The sequence below is a fragment of the Aythya ferina genome, assembly GCF_964211825.1.
Source record: "Aythya ferina genome assembly, chromosome: 5".
NCBI classification, from domain to species: domain Eukaryota; kingdom Metazoa; phylum Chordata; class Aves; order Anseriformes; family Anatidae; genus Aythya; species Aythya ferina.
Genome location: NC_140301.1, coordinates 50,000,750 through 50,013,959, shown reverse-complemented (window position 1 = coordinate 50,013,959; position 13,210 = coordinate 50,000,750). Strand labels below are relative to the sequence as shown.

General features: G+C 37.6%; 1 protein-coding gene across 1 annotated transcript in view; it reads left to right on the top strand.

Annotated features, from left to right (window-relative positions):
- Positions 1-3,146: 3,146 nt before the first annotated feature.
- The window catches only part of LOC311437294 (uncharacterized protein), a gene marked incomplete at its 5' end in the record, with an annotated part of 28,755 nt that continues 18,691 nt past the window's right edge, over positions 3,147-13,210 (top strand). Inside the window, 3 exons of the mRNA XM_084520332.1 lie at positions 3,147-3,777; positions 8,726-8,996; positions 12,646-12,793. Coding sequence (XP_084376458.1) covers positions 3,147-3,777; positions 8,726-8,996; positions 12,646-12,793 — 1,050 coding nt within the window. The remainder of the gene's footprint in view (positions 3,778-8,725; positions 8,997-12,645; positions 12,794-13,210) is intronic.

The window sequence follows — 13,210 nt, the reverse complement described above, 5'->3', positions numbered from 1 at the left end:
ACACCGAAACATTATGCCCAGAGAGATTGTGGAGTCTCTGTCACTGGAAACAATCAAAACACTACTGGACACAATCCTGAGCAAACTGCTGTACCTCCCTACAAGCATCAACCCCCCTGCCTTGAGCAATGGGTTGTACTACGTGATCTCCAGAGGTTTCTCCTTCAACACTGCTGTCACTGTGCTCCCACTGGCTTGCCACAGCAGTCACAGATTACTGTAGTGAGTAGGGATGAGCTCAGGATACCAGGCTGTCTGATCTGACCCAGCTGAACTTGGCACATGATCAGAGGGGCCTGCTCCCCACATGCCAGATCACAAGATATTAAGCTGGTCTAAAGGCTTGTGCTATTCAACACCCACGTTCCCAGGCTTCCACCCCCTGTCCCTAGGCCATACTTGTAACTGGGATCACCTGCATACAATGGCATCCTGGCTGCATTCCTTTTCACTTGGGCACACGGCTGTGCAAGTGGCCCCAGAGTTGCTATAGCAGCTCACACTGCTAGCAGTTCCTCCATGTGGGAGTGTATAGTGAGGTACATTTATGGCTGTATTTGTTAATGTAGCAAAACAGTGTTTTAAACCCTGCAACTATTAGAATCATCACTGAGATCATCCAGAGACAATCATGCCCAGGCATGGATATGCAGGAGACAAACAGGCTAGTTCACACACACACACAAAAATAAAATAAAATAATAAATAAAAAAATTGTCCCAGTGCATCAAGCCTAGTTCTCTTACCTTAATGGCACAAATGTTATAGTGATTGGAAGTTGTACTCACGATCTATCACTGATTACTATTTCTGGTGACTCTCTTGTTCATAGAAAAAAAATAAATTTTGGCAATTGAGCTGTGTATCAGTGTTTGATATTAACAAGCAGCAGGTTCAGTTTGAAGAAAAGTGGTTTGAATCTAACCAGGGTGATCAGATATTCATGAATAATAAAATGTCACATGAGACATATATTCAGCAAAGTTAGGTGTCCAGTAAAACTAGTTTCAACGTTGTTTGCTCTGCCTAATCTCTAAAATTATAATGTGTGAGTCACAGCCCTTAGATGATCTTAACCTTTACTAGAGGATACCCTGCTTTGTGTTCAGCAGCATAAACAACTGAGCAAGGACCTGTGCAGACCTGGTGAACACAACAGGAGACCCTTTGACTGTACCGTAAGTCATGCATATTTTTTGCTGTGGAATTACTGTCAACTGTTACAACTGTTTCTAAATAATCAATTGATAAATTGTATTTTCTTATTCAAAATACATTTTAAAGCTTTTTGCATTTTTTTATTAGTTTATTTTTTAAATATTAAAGATATACCCTCTGTGAGGGCACATTCATATAGCATAAGCCTCTTTTGGAAAACATGTTGAAATGTTTGAGAGAGTTAAATGAAGTAAAGGTGTGATAAATAGCAAATATGGTGCATGAAATGAAGCAGAAGTGGGGATTTAAGTATTACTTTCTAAAGCTTCTAGAGATCTCAGGAAAAAAAATGGATAAAGTGAAAGGTTAAAAGAATTAGAATAAGGGTAACAGTGGAGCAGGTCACAAACAAATCAGTGTACAGTTTTAACTATGTAGATATAAAAACAAACTTTCTGAAAGTGGTTTGGCAAGGGGTTCAGGTTGGAACAGATGCTCTTCCTTGCAATAGTAGTATTGTTATAACCATAATATTCAAAGAGTGTCGATATATAAACGTAGAGATCCGTATTCTGAATTCACTGAATATTGGAGAACCAAGACATAGGAAAGTGGAGAATGCAAATGCAGAGTCATGTGGGAGCTGGTAAAGATTCAACAAATCAACATGATTTTACAAGGCATGAGAGTCTAAATATAATTTCACTTAGGTTTTCCATTTCAAAATCCTTTTATTTTATTCTAGGGAGTATTTTATTTTATTAAAGATTCTGTAGGTAAAGCAACATACTACAGGAGGATGTTCTAGATTTCTAAATATGTTCCACCTCTTTACTTTCTTCTGTCTGTTGACAAAAGTTGTTGAACTAATTAGGGAACCATTAATACTAATTTCTAGAGTTAAAGGTATTGCTACAGATGTGAATGGATTATTTTCTTGTTAGTTTGGAAAAGGCTTTCCTGTTCTGTGGGTATCTTTTAGTTTTGTTCCTCTAGATTTCACTCATTCATCTTAACATTTTGCCATTGCAGCCTTTTATCCTAAAATCACCTCTTACTGGATTTGTGATGATAAAAGCATGATTGGTCTCGTGTTTCCTCTATCTTTTTGTTTGTTTGTTTGTTTTGTTGATAATTTTCAGTCACAAATCTGAAACTTTGCATGCAGCAGGCACACTTGATTCCATTTGCTTTTCTGCATAGTTAACTCAATTTCCCTTTTTTAATAAACAATATTGTCTTTCAATGGTCTTGATGATTTTCTAATTGCTCAAAGCAGATTTCTCTCTTTCATTAGTTATATGGAAGTTTATTTGGTTGCTTGCTTTTAAATAGTGTTTATTTGTTCAAGCTTTATGGAATTACTGTGAATTTTCATCTCTTCCTCATTAAGAAGTGCATTTACTTTCTCTCTGGTGCCTCTATGTTTACCCATAGCCCATTTGAAAATGTGTGTAATATTTTGATTGTCACAATGGAGGAATACTGTGTGTTTCTTTCACTTTGGTTATTTATTTATTTATTTGTTTATTTTCATCTTGATAAATTTAACTGACTAGTCTTGACTGGCCCCCTTGCCTGTGTATAGACCTGTACTTTTGACTTACAGTTTTTTTTTTTTTTTTTTTTTTTTTTTTTTTTTAATCACTTGAAACCACATTAAAAACAGAACTCTGGGGAGACAAAAAAAAAAAAAATGTTTCAGAGAAAATGTAGCCTAACCTTAATGAGGGTGCTTTTCATATTACTTCACTTTGCTTTGATTTAAATTTTTATTCTTTCATAATTTGTTCAGTAAATTGAGTAATATTCAAAAGCCTACTTCCTTGAAATGGAAAGCTGGTATCTCTGAATTCAAATGGCTTGGAATCACTGGTACTGAGCTAGTTCTGTACAGTGAAGGGGCTGACTTATTGCAAATTATGAGGTAAAAAGATCTGTAAGCCAAGTGTTATTTTTATTTTCTTCTTTTACAGATTTATACAAACATGAAGCTGTTTTTCCTGTGCCTTTTAATTGTTGGGATTCATTCCAACAGTTATCTCTATGAGCCTAATCGCCAAGGTGTAAGAAACCAAAATCAAAGAGGCCAAGAAAATCGATATATGCTGCAGCAGACTGTAGGGAACAGCGTTTGTCAGTTTGCATGCTGTTTCTACAAGGAGATTTCTTCTCGTGAAAACAGTGGGAATATTTTCTTTTCTCCCTTGAGCATCTCTACTGCCTTTGCAATGCTGACTCTCGGTGCCAGATCTGACACTCTGACACAGATTCTTAGGGTCCTTAGTTTTAACCCACGTGAAATTTCTGAAAACCAAATACATGAAGGTTATCGTCAACTCATGCAAATGGTAAACAGAAAGAATGAGGCATTACAACTGAATATGGGAAATGTCCTGTTTGTGCTTGACCAGTTGAAACCACAAGATAAATTTTTAAATAATCTCAGAAACTTCTATGAAGGAGAAGCTTATCCTATGAACTTCAAGAGGGCTAATCAAGCCCAGATGAAGATCAATGAATATGTAGCAGGAAGAACCAATGGGAAAATCAGGGACCTCATAAATAACCTTGATCCACTTACTGAAATTCTCCTCATTAGTTATATTTATTTTAATGGTAAGATATACATATCTTATTCTCTTACTTCATGTACTATTTCCTCAGGTCAGTCTTCGACTTCATCACCTTTTTTTGCAATATGTTTATCATAGGGAATCATATCTTGTTTTACTTTTGGTCCTCATTCATGTTTAATTATAAACAAAGCTATTAGAAATTATTGTCTGCTTAATGCTGATGATAATTTTAGCAAAATTTAAGGCAAATTTTCCACATATATTTTAATGTATACATTTCTTTCCCAATAAAAAGTGAAATATACTTTCAGGAAGGCATTTCTATGCAGTAAGGTATGTAGTCCTTTACAATCTAGTAAGATTTATTTTTATACTAAGACTTTTTCCTTCTCCACTTAGGATTTTTGGTTTAACACCTTTGGAGATAAATTTAAAGAACACTGTTAAAGTAAAACAAGATGTTACGTAAAAGCAAAGCCATGCACTTACTCAATATTTCTGCAGTTACGGACTATAATTATGTATCCAAAGCTAAATGTGTAAAAATAGTTTTAGTTTCACACTGATGTTCTGTTTTCAGTATGCCTTCAATAATAGTGTCGATTTTTTTTTTTTTTTTTTGATTTGCAGATCCTAATATTTTCCAGTGAAGAAATGGACTCCCCTTCCCCCCTCCCCCCCTCCCCCCCTTCCAGAGTATCAAATACAAGCCTTCTGATAATAAGCTTGTTTTTCTTAAGTAACTTACGGAGTTTGCTTAGATACAGTCTACAGATCTTTCCAGAGCTTTTCAGACTGCTATAATGAGAAGAAGGGAAGCAAGGTTGTAAGGCTTAAAGAGTTATCTAATAACAGATACTGTATCTTCTTTTTAGGAGCACATCTGAAATGCTTGTATCTCAACGCATGCAGTATGAGGAACAAAGGAAATGAACTGGAAGCTTTGGTCCTCTCCTAGAGCTGTGATATCATTGGTATTAGTGAGACTTGCTGGTATGAGTCCTACAGTTGGAGTGCTGTGATGGAGGGCTGTTCAGGAGGGATAGGCAGGGTAGGCGAAACAAGGCATTGCACAGTACGCAAGAAGGAGATCAGAGTGGATAGCCCTTGTACTTAGAGATAATCATAGAATCATTAAGTTTGGAAAAAACCTTCAAGATCAACTACTCCTTCTGAGAATAAATTTTTCCTAATTTCCGACCTGAAATTAGGTTGGAATAATGTGGGAGAGAGCCTCTGGATGAGGTTTTATAGGGATGGATAGCAAAGCAGATGTCTTTTTGGGTGTCTACTATCAACCACCCACCCAGGATGATAGCACTGATATCATATTCGCTGATTCTGTAGGTCTTGGGGGAGATGTGATGGTATGTGGCTGTCTTGACCATGGTGGTTATGAAATAGTTGAGTTCAAAATTTTTGGTGGCATGAGAAAAAAAGGTCAGCAGATTTGCCATCCTGGACTTGAAGAGAGTAGACTTTAAGCTTCATAACTGGTGGCCTTTCCATTTGTGGTCACCAAAATTGCAAGGGACTTGTTCTATCAGCTGAATGTTCATAAGTTTGTGGGGCCTAATGTTCACCCCAGTGTACTGAAAGAGCACTGAAGAAGTTAGTGGATGTTATAGCTGGACCCCTCTCAACAATTTACCAAAGGTCATGGGAGTTTGGGGAGGTCTCTGATGTCTAGCCATTACACCATTCTACAAGATGGGCATGAGAGAAGCCCCAGGAAATGATAGACATCAGCTCCTGGAAACGTCATGGAGAACATTGTCCTGAGTGTTATTGAAAGTCATTTAAAGAATGTCAGGCATAGTCACCATGGATCATGAAGGGAAAGTCCTGCCTTAGTAGTTTGATAAGATCACCCACTTAGCAGATGAAGGGAAGGCAGTGGATGTAATCTTTCTGTATTTCATTAGGGTCTTTGATACTGTCCCTCACAGTATCCTTCTGAAGGTAATGTCCAACTGTGAGATAAACAGGTTCACGCTGTACTGGGTGATGAACTGGTTCAATGGTGGAGCCCAAAGTGTTGTAATGAATAGAGATAGCAGATAGTCACTATTCTGCCGTATTTATCACCAGTCTTGCCTCTCCTTGAATATTGTGTGCAGTTCTGGGCTCCACAATATAAAAAGGATGCTAAGATACTTGAATGCATCCAAAGGAAGACAAAAAAGCTGGTAGAAGAGTCGGAAGACAGGTTGTATGGGGAGAGGTTGAGGACACTTGAAATGTCTGATCTGGAGAAGAGGAGGCTCAGAGGTGATCTCATTGCTCTTTACAACTTTCTGAGAAGAGGAAGGGCTGATCTCTTTGTCTTAGTTACCAATGTCAGAATGTGAGGGAACTGCACAAAGTTGCACCTGGGTAGGTTCAGACTAAGGAAAAATTTCTGTTCTATGAGGGTTGTCAAACACTGGAACAGGCTTCCTAGAAAGAGGGTTGATGTCCCATGCCCATAAGTGTTCAGGGGGCATTTGGGCGATGCACTCAATAATATGCTGGAACTTTTGGGTAGCCCTGAAGTAGTCAGGAAATTGGACTTGACAATCTTTACAGATCCTTTCCGACTGAACTATTCTAATTCTATTCTAATTCTTTCAAACCTCTCTCTTACTCATTTTATCACATTCTGAAAACTAAGCAATTGCAGAAAAATAATATTATGCAATTTATCTGCTAAAAATATTGTCAAGCTTTTAAACTGAAATGGAGAAGGCATGCATTAAAAATTATATTCTTTCAAAACTATTAACTTAGGTGTTTCCATTCCTGTCCTCAGTATGACAATTCCCCCCAAAGTAACTCATAATCAGATTTTTATTGTTTTACTTTTCATCTGTGCCCCTGTTCCTTGTGTTAATCTCTGAAGGTTTGGCCAGAGTTAAATGAAGCTCTTTAGAAGCCATATGACTAGTATTTCTTAATTCTCTTGAGTACATACTCTTTTGTCTGAAATAACGTTTTCAAGAGAGGTTTTTAAGTACCATATGTCATGTTTTTAAAAACTAGCAAAAAACCAACAAAACAAACAAACAAACAAACAAAAAAAACCCACATTTTTTTCCCCTGAAAGGTGTTTGCAAACAGAGCAATAGATTCAGTAAAACCTCAAATGTTCTAAGAGGGAAAACTTGATACACAATGGGGAAAAAAGCCAGAGAAATTTCGTATTATCAAGACTCTTCTGGAGTCTTGTTCTCTCTATATACATTACAGCTTTCCTTGCACAGTACTGGTGACTGTCCTTTCTGTTTTTTTTTTTTTTGTGGTATAACTTAGTTTAGAAGTCCTTCCCTAAGGACAAAAGTCTGGAAATGTTTTCCTGTTTCTCAGCCAGTGGACATGCTATTCTACCACAGTACACGGGTCCCTTATCATTCCCTAGTTGAGCAGATCACCACAAAGTATCATACGGTGAGATTAATTTTTCCACTTGAACTCTGTAAAGCATTTGAGAAAGGTGCCATCCTAGAAGGTAACCTCATAAGAAAGAGGAGAGTGTAAGGAATGAGAGTTCCTATGAAAGAGGAGGAGAGGATTACTGAATATCATCTCTGTCAAACCTGTGTGTTAAATTCTAACATTCTACTCAGTTTTTAATCAAGTAAAGCTCATTTTGAAATCAGTGGGTGTTTTCCCTAAGTTGAGCATTGCGTAAAGGTTGTTGGAGTGTTTCAGGAATTGTGTCATTCACATTTTTGTGATTCTTTTTTTCCCTTTTTTTTTTTTTTTTCTTTTTTCTTTTTTTTTTCCTTAAACCTTATCAAGGCAAAAATCCTGCCTGTTACATGTTTGATGAAAGAAGTCAGCCAATAACATCAGAATTGTGTTATTGTGGTCAGTACTAATGAAGAAACATGAAATCAGTAAATTTTCTTGTCTTAAGAGTAATGATGGTTGTCAGTTTATATTTTTGTAGCCCAAGACATGCAGTAACTAAATCTCATTTCACTTTTTCAAAGTAGGATGTAAGTGCTGTTCATGGCTATTCTGCAGATGGTAGAGACAGCAGGTAATAAGTTCATTTATACTAAGCTGCCTAGTAATCATTGTTCAAGCACAAATCAAAAATAATACCATCTTGTTTCATGATTTTCTTGGTGGCACTTCATTTAATATTGTGATTCTGCTTTTGCCTGCTAAACTTGATCAAAGGTGACCTTTGTTATTCAAAGCAAAATTTACTACAGAGAAATGCCTTTCTTTAAAAACAAAACAAAAAGCAAGCAAACAAAAAAATCAAACAAGCACCATGAAAACCAAAAACCTTCTTCATCCTTTTTTATATCTAGCTCGGCCTCTGAAATGGATGAGGTGAGTATCTAGAATTCAGTTTAGAAATTTCTTCCCAGTAATAATCCTTCAGAATTTCAATTTAGACAGTTCGTTTCACTATGACTAAGTGAAAAGCATTTGGAAATTTAATGTTTTGAGTTTATTTATTTATTTTATTTTTTACCCCAGCAGTTTCGTATGATTAGGTTCTTTGTGTTTTTAAATACAATCAGGTAAAGTGTCATATGAAACCCTTCATTCTGGAAGTAACCTGAATCTCATTATTTCTCTAGAGAATTTAACCCTCATTTCTCCCTCTACAAGTCCCTTTGGTGGGAACAAGCAAAAGGGACAATCTTTCTTCTTAGCTCCTGTTTAAAGGCTGCATCATATGAGGGCTTTATAGGCACCTTGAAATGGTTGTTTTGAAGGAAAAATGCACACGTCCCTTTACAGATTAGAATATTTGGTGAGAAATTTAAATTAAGTACAATCAGTCCTGCTGAAAGAAATGAGGGGGTTTTGTACATCACAGTCTTCTTCCTATTGAACTATTATGAGTATTCAGTAAGACCAAGTGCTTGTTGCAAACTGGTTTATCTTTGAAGCTGATCCAGGTGTAACAGTTTCTACTTCTATGAATGTGTCCTATGGTTTCATGTGCTCAAAATATCCTATAACTCTGTGTCTTGTATTTCAAGCTGAATGGGAAAAACCCTTTGACCCAAAGTACACTAAAAAGGAAAAATTTTTTGTGGATGGGAACAAGGCTGTTGAAGTCCCAATGATGTTTGGAATGGGCCTGTTCAAGCATGGCTATGATGAACAGCTGTCTTCCACAGTCGTGCAAATGGATTATAAAGGAGGTGCTTCAGCATTTTTTGTTCTGCCTGATCAAGGAAAAATGAGGAAGCTGGAGAAAAAATTGTCTTGTGAACGTATGGCAAGATGGAGGACATTAGTCTCAAAAAGGTAAAATTCTGAAGTTCTTGGGTCAGAGAGCAGGCAAGGAAGCCCATCAGTTTTAATCTGCTGGGCTACGATACAGATCAGGATGTTAATTTTAATTCTATTTTAATCTGTGGAAGAATTCCCACAGAAGGCTGAAATTTGTCTCTCTGGTGCTCCTGTGGTTTTACATTTAGTACTGCATGAATTGGAAACTTTCACTGCTATGGGACTTTTTTGATCCTGCATTTTATTTCGTGTTTTCCACTATAGCCGCCAATTCTCTGTCTTAATACCTCTTCCATCTTTTTTTCTTTTTTTTCTTTTTTTTTTTTTTTTTTCCCCCTCTCTTGTCATCTGCTTCTGTCATCTTCTGTTTACAACTAAACTACTACCATTTTCCTTCATTTTTTTTTTATTGGCTTTTTCTTCCTTTCTCTCTGCATGTTTTTTGGTAATCACACATTAAATGCTGAAATGGTACCTTCCATTTGGCCATTGTGGGGACAAAAGTAAGTGATAAGTGTATAGAGCATCTGACTTGGCAAAGCCAATGTATTCATGCTCTTTGAAGACAAAGAAAGGTGATATTGTATTAATACATATCTGTTTCAAGGTAACTTTGAGAGTAGAAGACAATATATATATTATTTATATATCTAATATACATATATTTATATATCTAATAAAATAGATTCCTGCTTCATTAGTTTCACATGTAGGAGTAACCTTTGATAGGACAAAATATGTGTACAAGTGTAGGCAAAACTTTTACAAAATTAAACCCTTGTGTTCCTCAGATTTATGAATACGTCATGTAAGAGACCTTCACACATTCACATTTGGAAATGGTGTTTTAAATTATCAGTTTTCAAGTTGCAAATGACATCCTAATACGTCAAATTGTGTCATTCTCTTTACTCTGATTCACAGTCAAAAATTTTCAAAGAATTCTGAACTATTTTACAGAAGGGAAAAAAAAAAAAAAAAAGACATAAAAAGAGTGTGTGATTCTCAGTGTAGCTTCACAGTTTTTAATTTCCTTGGAATAGCTATGTGGTTGGTCACTAAAAGCACTATAGGACAAATCAGAAGCTGAATCAATTTACTTATGAATCATTTCTGCCAAAGAAACACAATTTGCTTTTAAAACCAGCAAAAAATTGCTAAATACAAATGAGAGTTTTTGCTTCCTCTACCAATCCTTCCCCCCCACCCTCAACTGAAATAGATGAATAGGCGTACACCTTACATTATAAAAAAGGCAACTCTACCAAAGACCTTGAACTTCTTTCACACAGGTCCCCATTTTTCATTATGCTACCTCTCTCCTGCAAACTAATGAGACAGACTTCTCCTTTTCCCTGTAGTTTTCAAAGCAACTGATGGCATTTTTTTCTATCCTTTGGAGCCTATGGGATGTCTCAATAAATGGCTTTAATGGTAGAATGTGGAATGATGTAACAATTTGGGGCAAGTTATTTTTGTCCCTGTTTCTCTACCTGCAATCTGATGTTGACACAATTTGCAGAAGTATTGTGAGGAACATTGTTCATTATTGTTGAGTTTGAAATGTGAGATAGTGCCAAGGTATTGACACAGCTGAGTACAGACAGCTTGGATCTATTTGATGGTTGAACTGTGGAGAAAATATTCCTTTCTCTTCTCAAAAGTATATCGCAGTGCTTCCTGTCCAGTCACATTGTTGCTATATGCTTACAGCTTTCCCTTTCCTGCATGTTGAAAGCAAGTGGGGGCTTGTAAATGAGTGTCTTTATGTAATAGATAGACAGATGATGCAATGATTGTTGCATCCTTACTTGAGAGAGCAATCAGTGCCATCACAAATTAAGTAGAAGAGATCAGCAAGCCATTATCAATCCACCAGCACTCTCATTTTTGGCTACCAGCCAGACTTTGCATTAGATATATGGAGATGCTGTGCTGTGAAAGTATGAGCCCTTCACTTTCCACCTGCCCACTGGATGACTTGCTCTTTGGCAAATTTAATTAAGTACTCCACATTCTCCTTTCCCTGGAATCCTGGACAGTTTTTCTGGTTTCTAACCAGAAAACAGTACCTACAATCAACATCGTCATCTCTGTCTCTAACTCAAGTGCTGCTTCTAGCTGTGAATGTTCCTTTTAACCTTAGAAAAGAAACTGTTAGATCCTTACTAAAAGATCAAGGAAGAAATTAGTCAGAAATATGGGGGTTTATTAATTTATTGAAAGCATCAAACTAGTCACTTTCCCAAATAAAATAAAATAACATCAAGTAACTCAGACACCAGACTTGACACAGATAAATAATTATCTGTTTAGTAGCTGGACTCTGTCAAAGTGCTTTTGTTTGTTATTTTGTCATCTGTACAATCTCAGCCACATATTGTCCTTCTCTGCTATATCTTCACTGTCCTTGATTTTGTATTATAAACTTACAAGGCCAACGTTTCTTTCAAAAGTGATCAGTGAACTTGGATGTGCTGGATTTTCTGTGTCCAGCCTGGGACACCTGAAAGAATATCTTTTTCACAAGGTGAAACCTCTGCATCCTCCAGTAATGGGGCATGTTTAAGATCTTTCCAGCAGAATGCACAATGCATCACTAACTTCTGAAAATGTCAGATGAAGAACATTAAAGAGGTACATATGTGCTGTTGTGTTGGCTCACTCTGCAGACTAGAGACCTTAGCCTCTCAACTAGCCTAGCAACATCGTTATAAACCTTTTCTTCTCCCCTAATTAATGCTATATAACTCATGACCTCATGATGTTCAATATGGTCAAATGCCAGGCCCTGCACCTGGGTCAAGGCAATCCCAAACATGAGTACAGGCTAGATGATAAGTGGCTTGAGCAGCCCTGTCAAGAAGGACCTGGGAGTGTTCGTTGATGAGAAGCTTGACATGAGCCAGCAATGTGTACCTGCAGCACAGAAAGCCAACTATATCCTAAGCCGCATGAAAAGTAGCATGGCCAGCATGTCGAGAGAGGTGGTTCTCCACCTCTACTCTGTGCTCATGTGCCCCACCTGGAGTGCTGCATTCAGCTCTGGAGCACCCAGCACAAGAAGGACATAGGAGTATTAGAATGAATCTAGAGGAGAGCCACAAAGATGTTCGAGGGTCTGGAGCACCTCGTCTATGAATACAAGTTGAAGGAGTTGGTGTTGTTCAGCCCTGGAGAAAAGAGAAGGCTCCAGGGAGACCTTATAGTGGCCTTCCAGTACCTAAAGGGGGCTACAGGAAAGATGGAGGGCGGGGGGAGGGGGCTGGGGAGGGAAGCTTTTGTCAAGGCATGTAGTGACAGGACAAGAGGGAATGGATTTAAACTAAAAGAGGGTAGATTTAGATTATATATTAAGAATAAATTGTTTACTATAAGGGTGAAACAGGTTGTCTAGAGAAGTTGTGGGTGCCCCATCCCTAGATGTTCAATGTCAGGTTGGATGGGCAACTTGGTCTGGTGGGAGCTGTCCCTGACCATGGAAGGGGGGTTGGATATAGGTAATCTTTAAGATCCCTTCCAACCCAAACCACTCTATGGTTCTGTAATCTCCCACCTAGGCTAGAGAAAGCCTGCAAGCAAAATGAGTTGTGTTTCAGGACTGTGTTAAACTATGATATCTGACCAAAAGCTTCATCATACTCTTGTGCTTCTTTTCTGGCAGCTCAGCAAATTTTTATCTTCCGAAATTCACTCTTTATGGGAGGTATAACCTAAAAAATATGCTATATAGAATGGGTATCATGGATGTATTCACTGATAAGGCTGATCTCTCTGGGATCACTGGACAGCCCCAGCACAGAATTTCCCAGGTAAGTCATACTGCTTTTTATTTTATGGGCCCATGGTTGCTGATGCTCACATCACTTTACTTTTAAACACTCATGATGCAAAACTCACATAAGAAGGGTTCACTTCACATGAAAAGGCAGAATTTGACATGCAGAGTATTTCACCCATGTTACTTGGGCTGTCATTCACATTGCAATGGACCAGGTAACAAGTCCATAACTTTTTAATCCGGGAGTTATTTTTGTTCTGCTGGGAACCTCCTTATAAAACAGACAAGACCAAGTTGTCATCTCCCCACACCTTGGTGCCCTCATGCACTATGTTGTTACGGTTCTGTCTCTACTTTCTTTTGCCTGTCTGTGGGTAAAAAGGGACTGTAGGATGTATTGTTGCTTGTGTTTTATGGTAGGAAGGGGAGAGGAAAAACAATGCTTGTT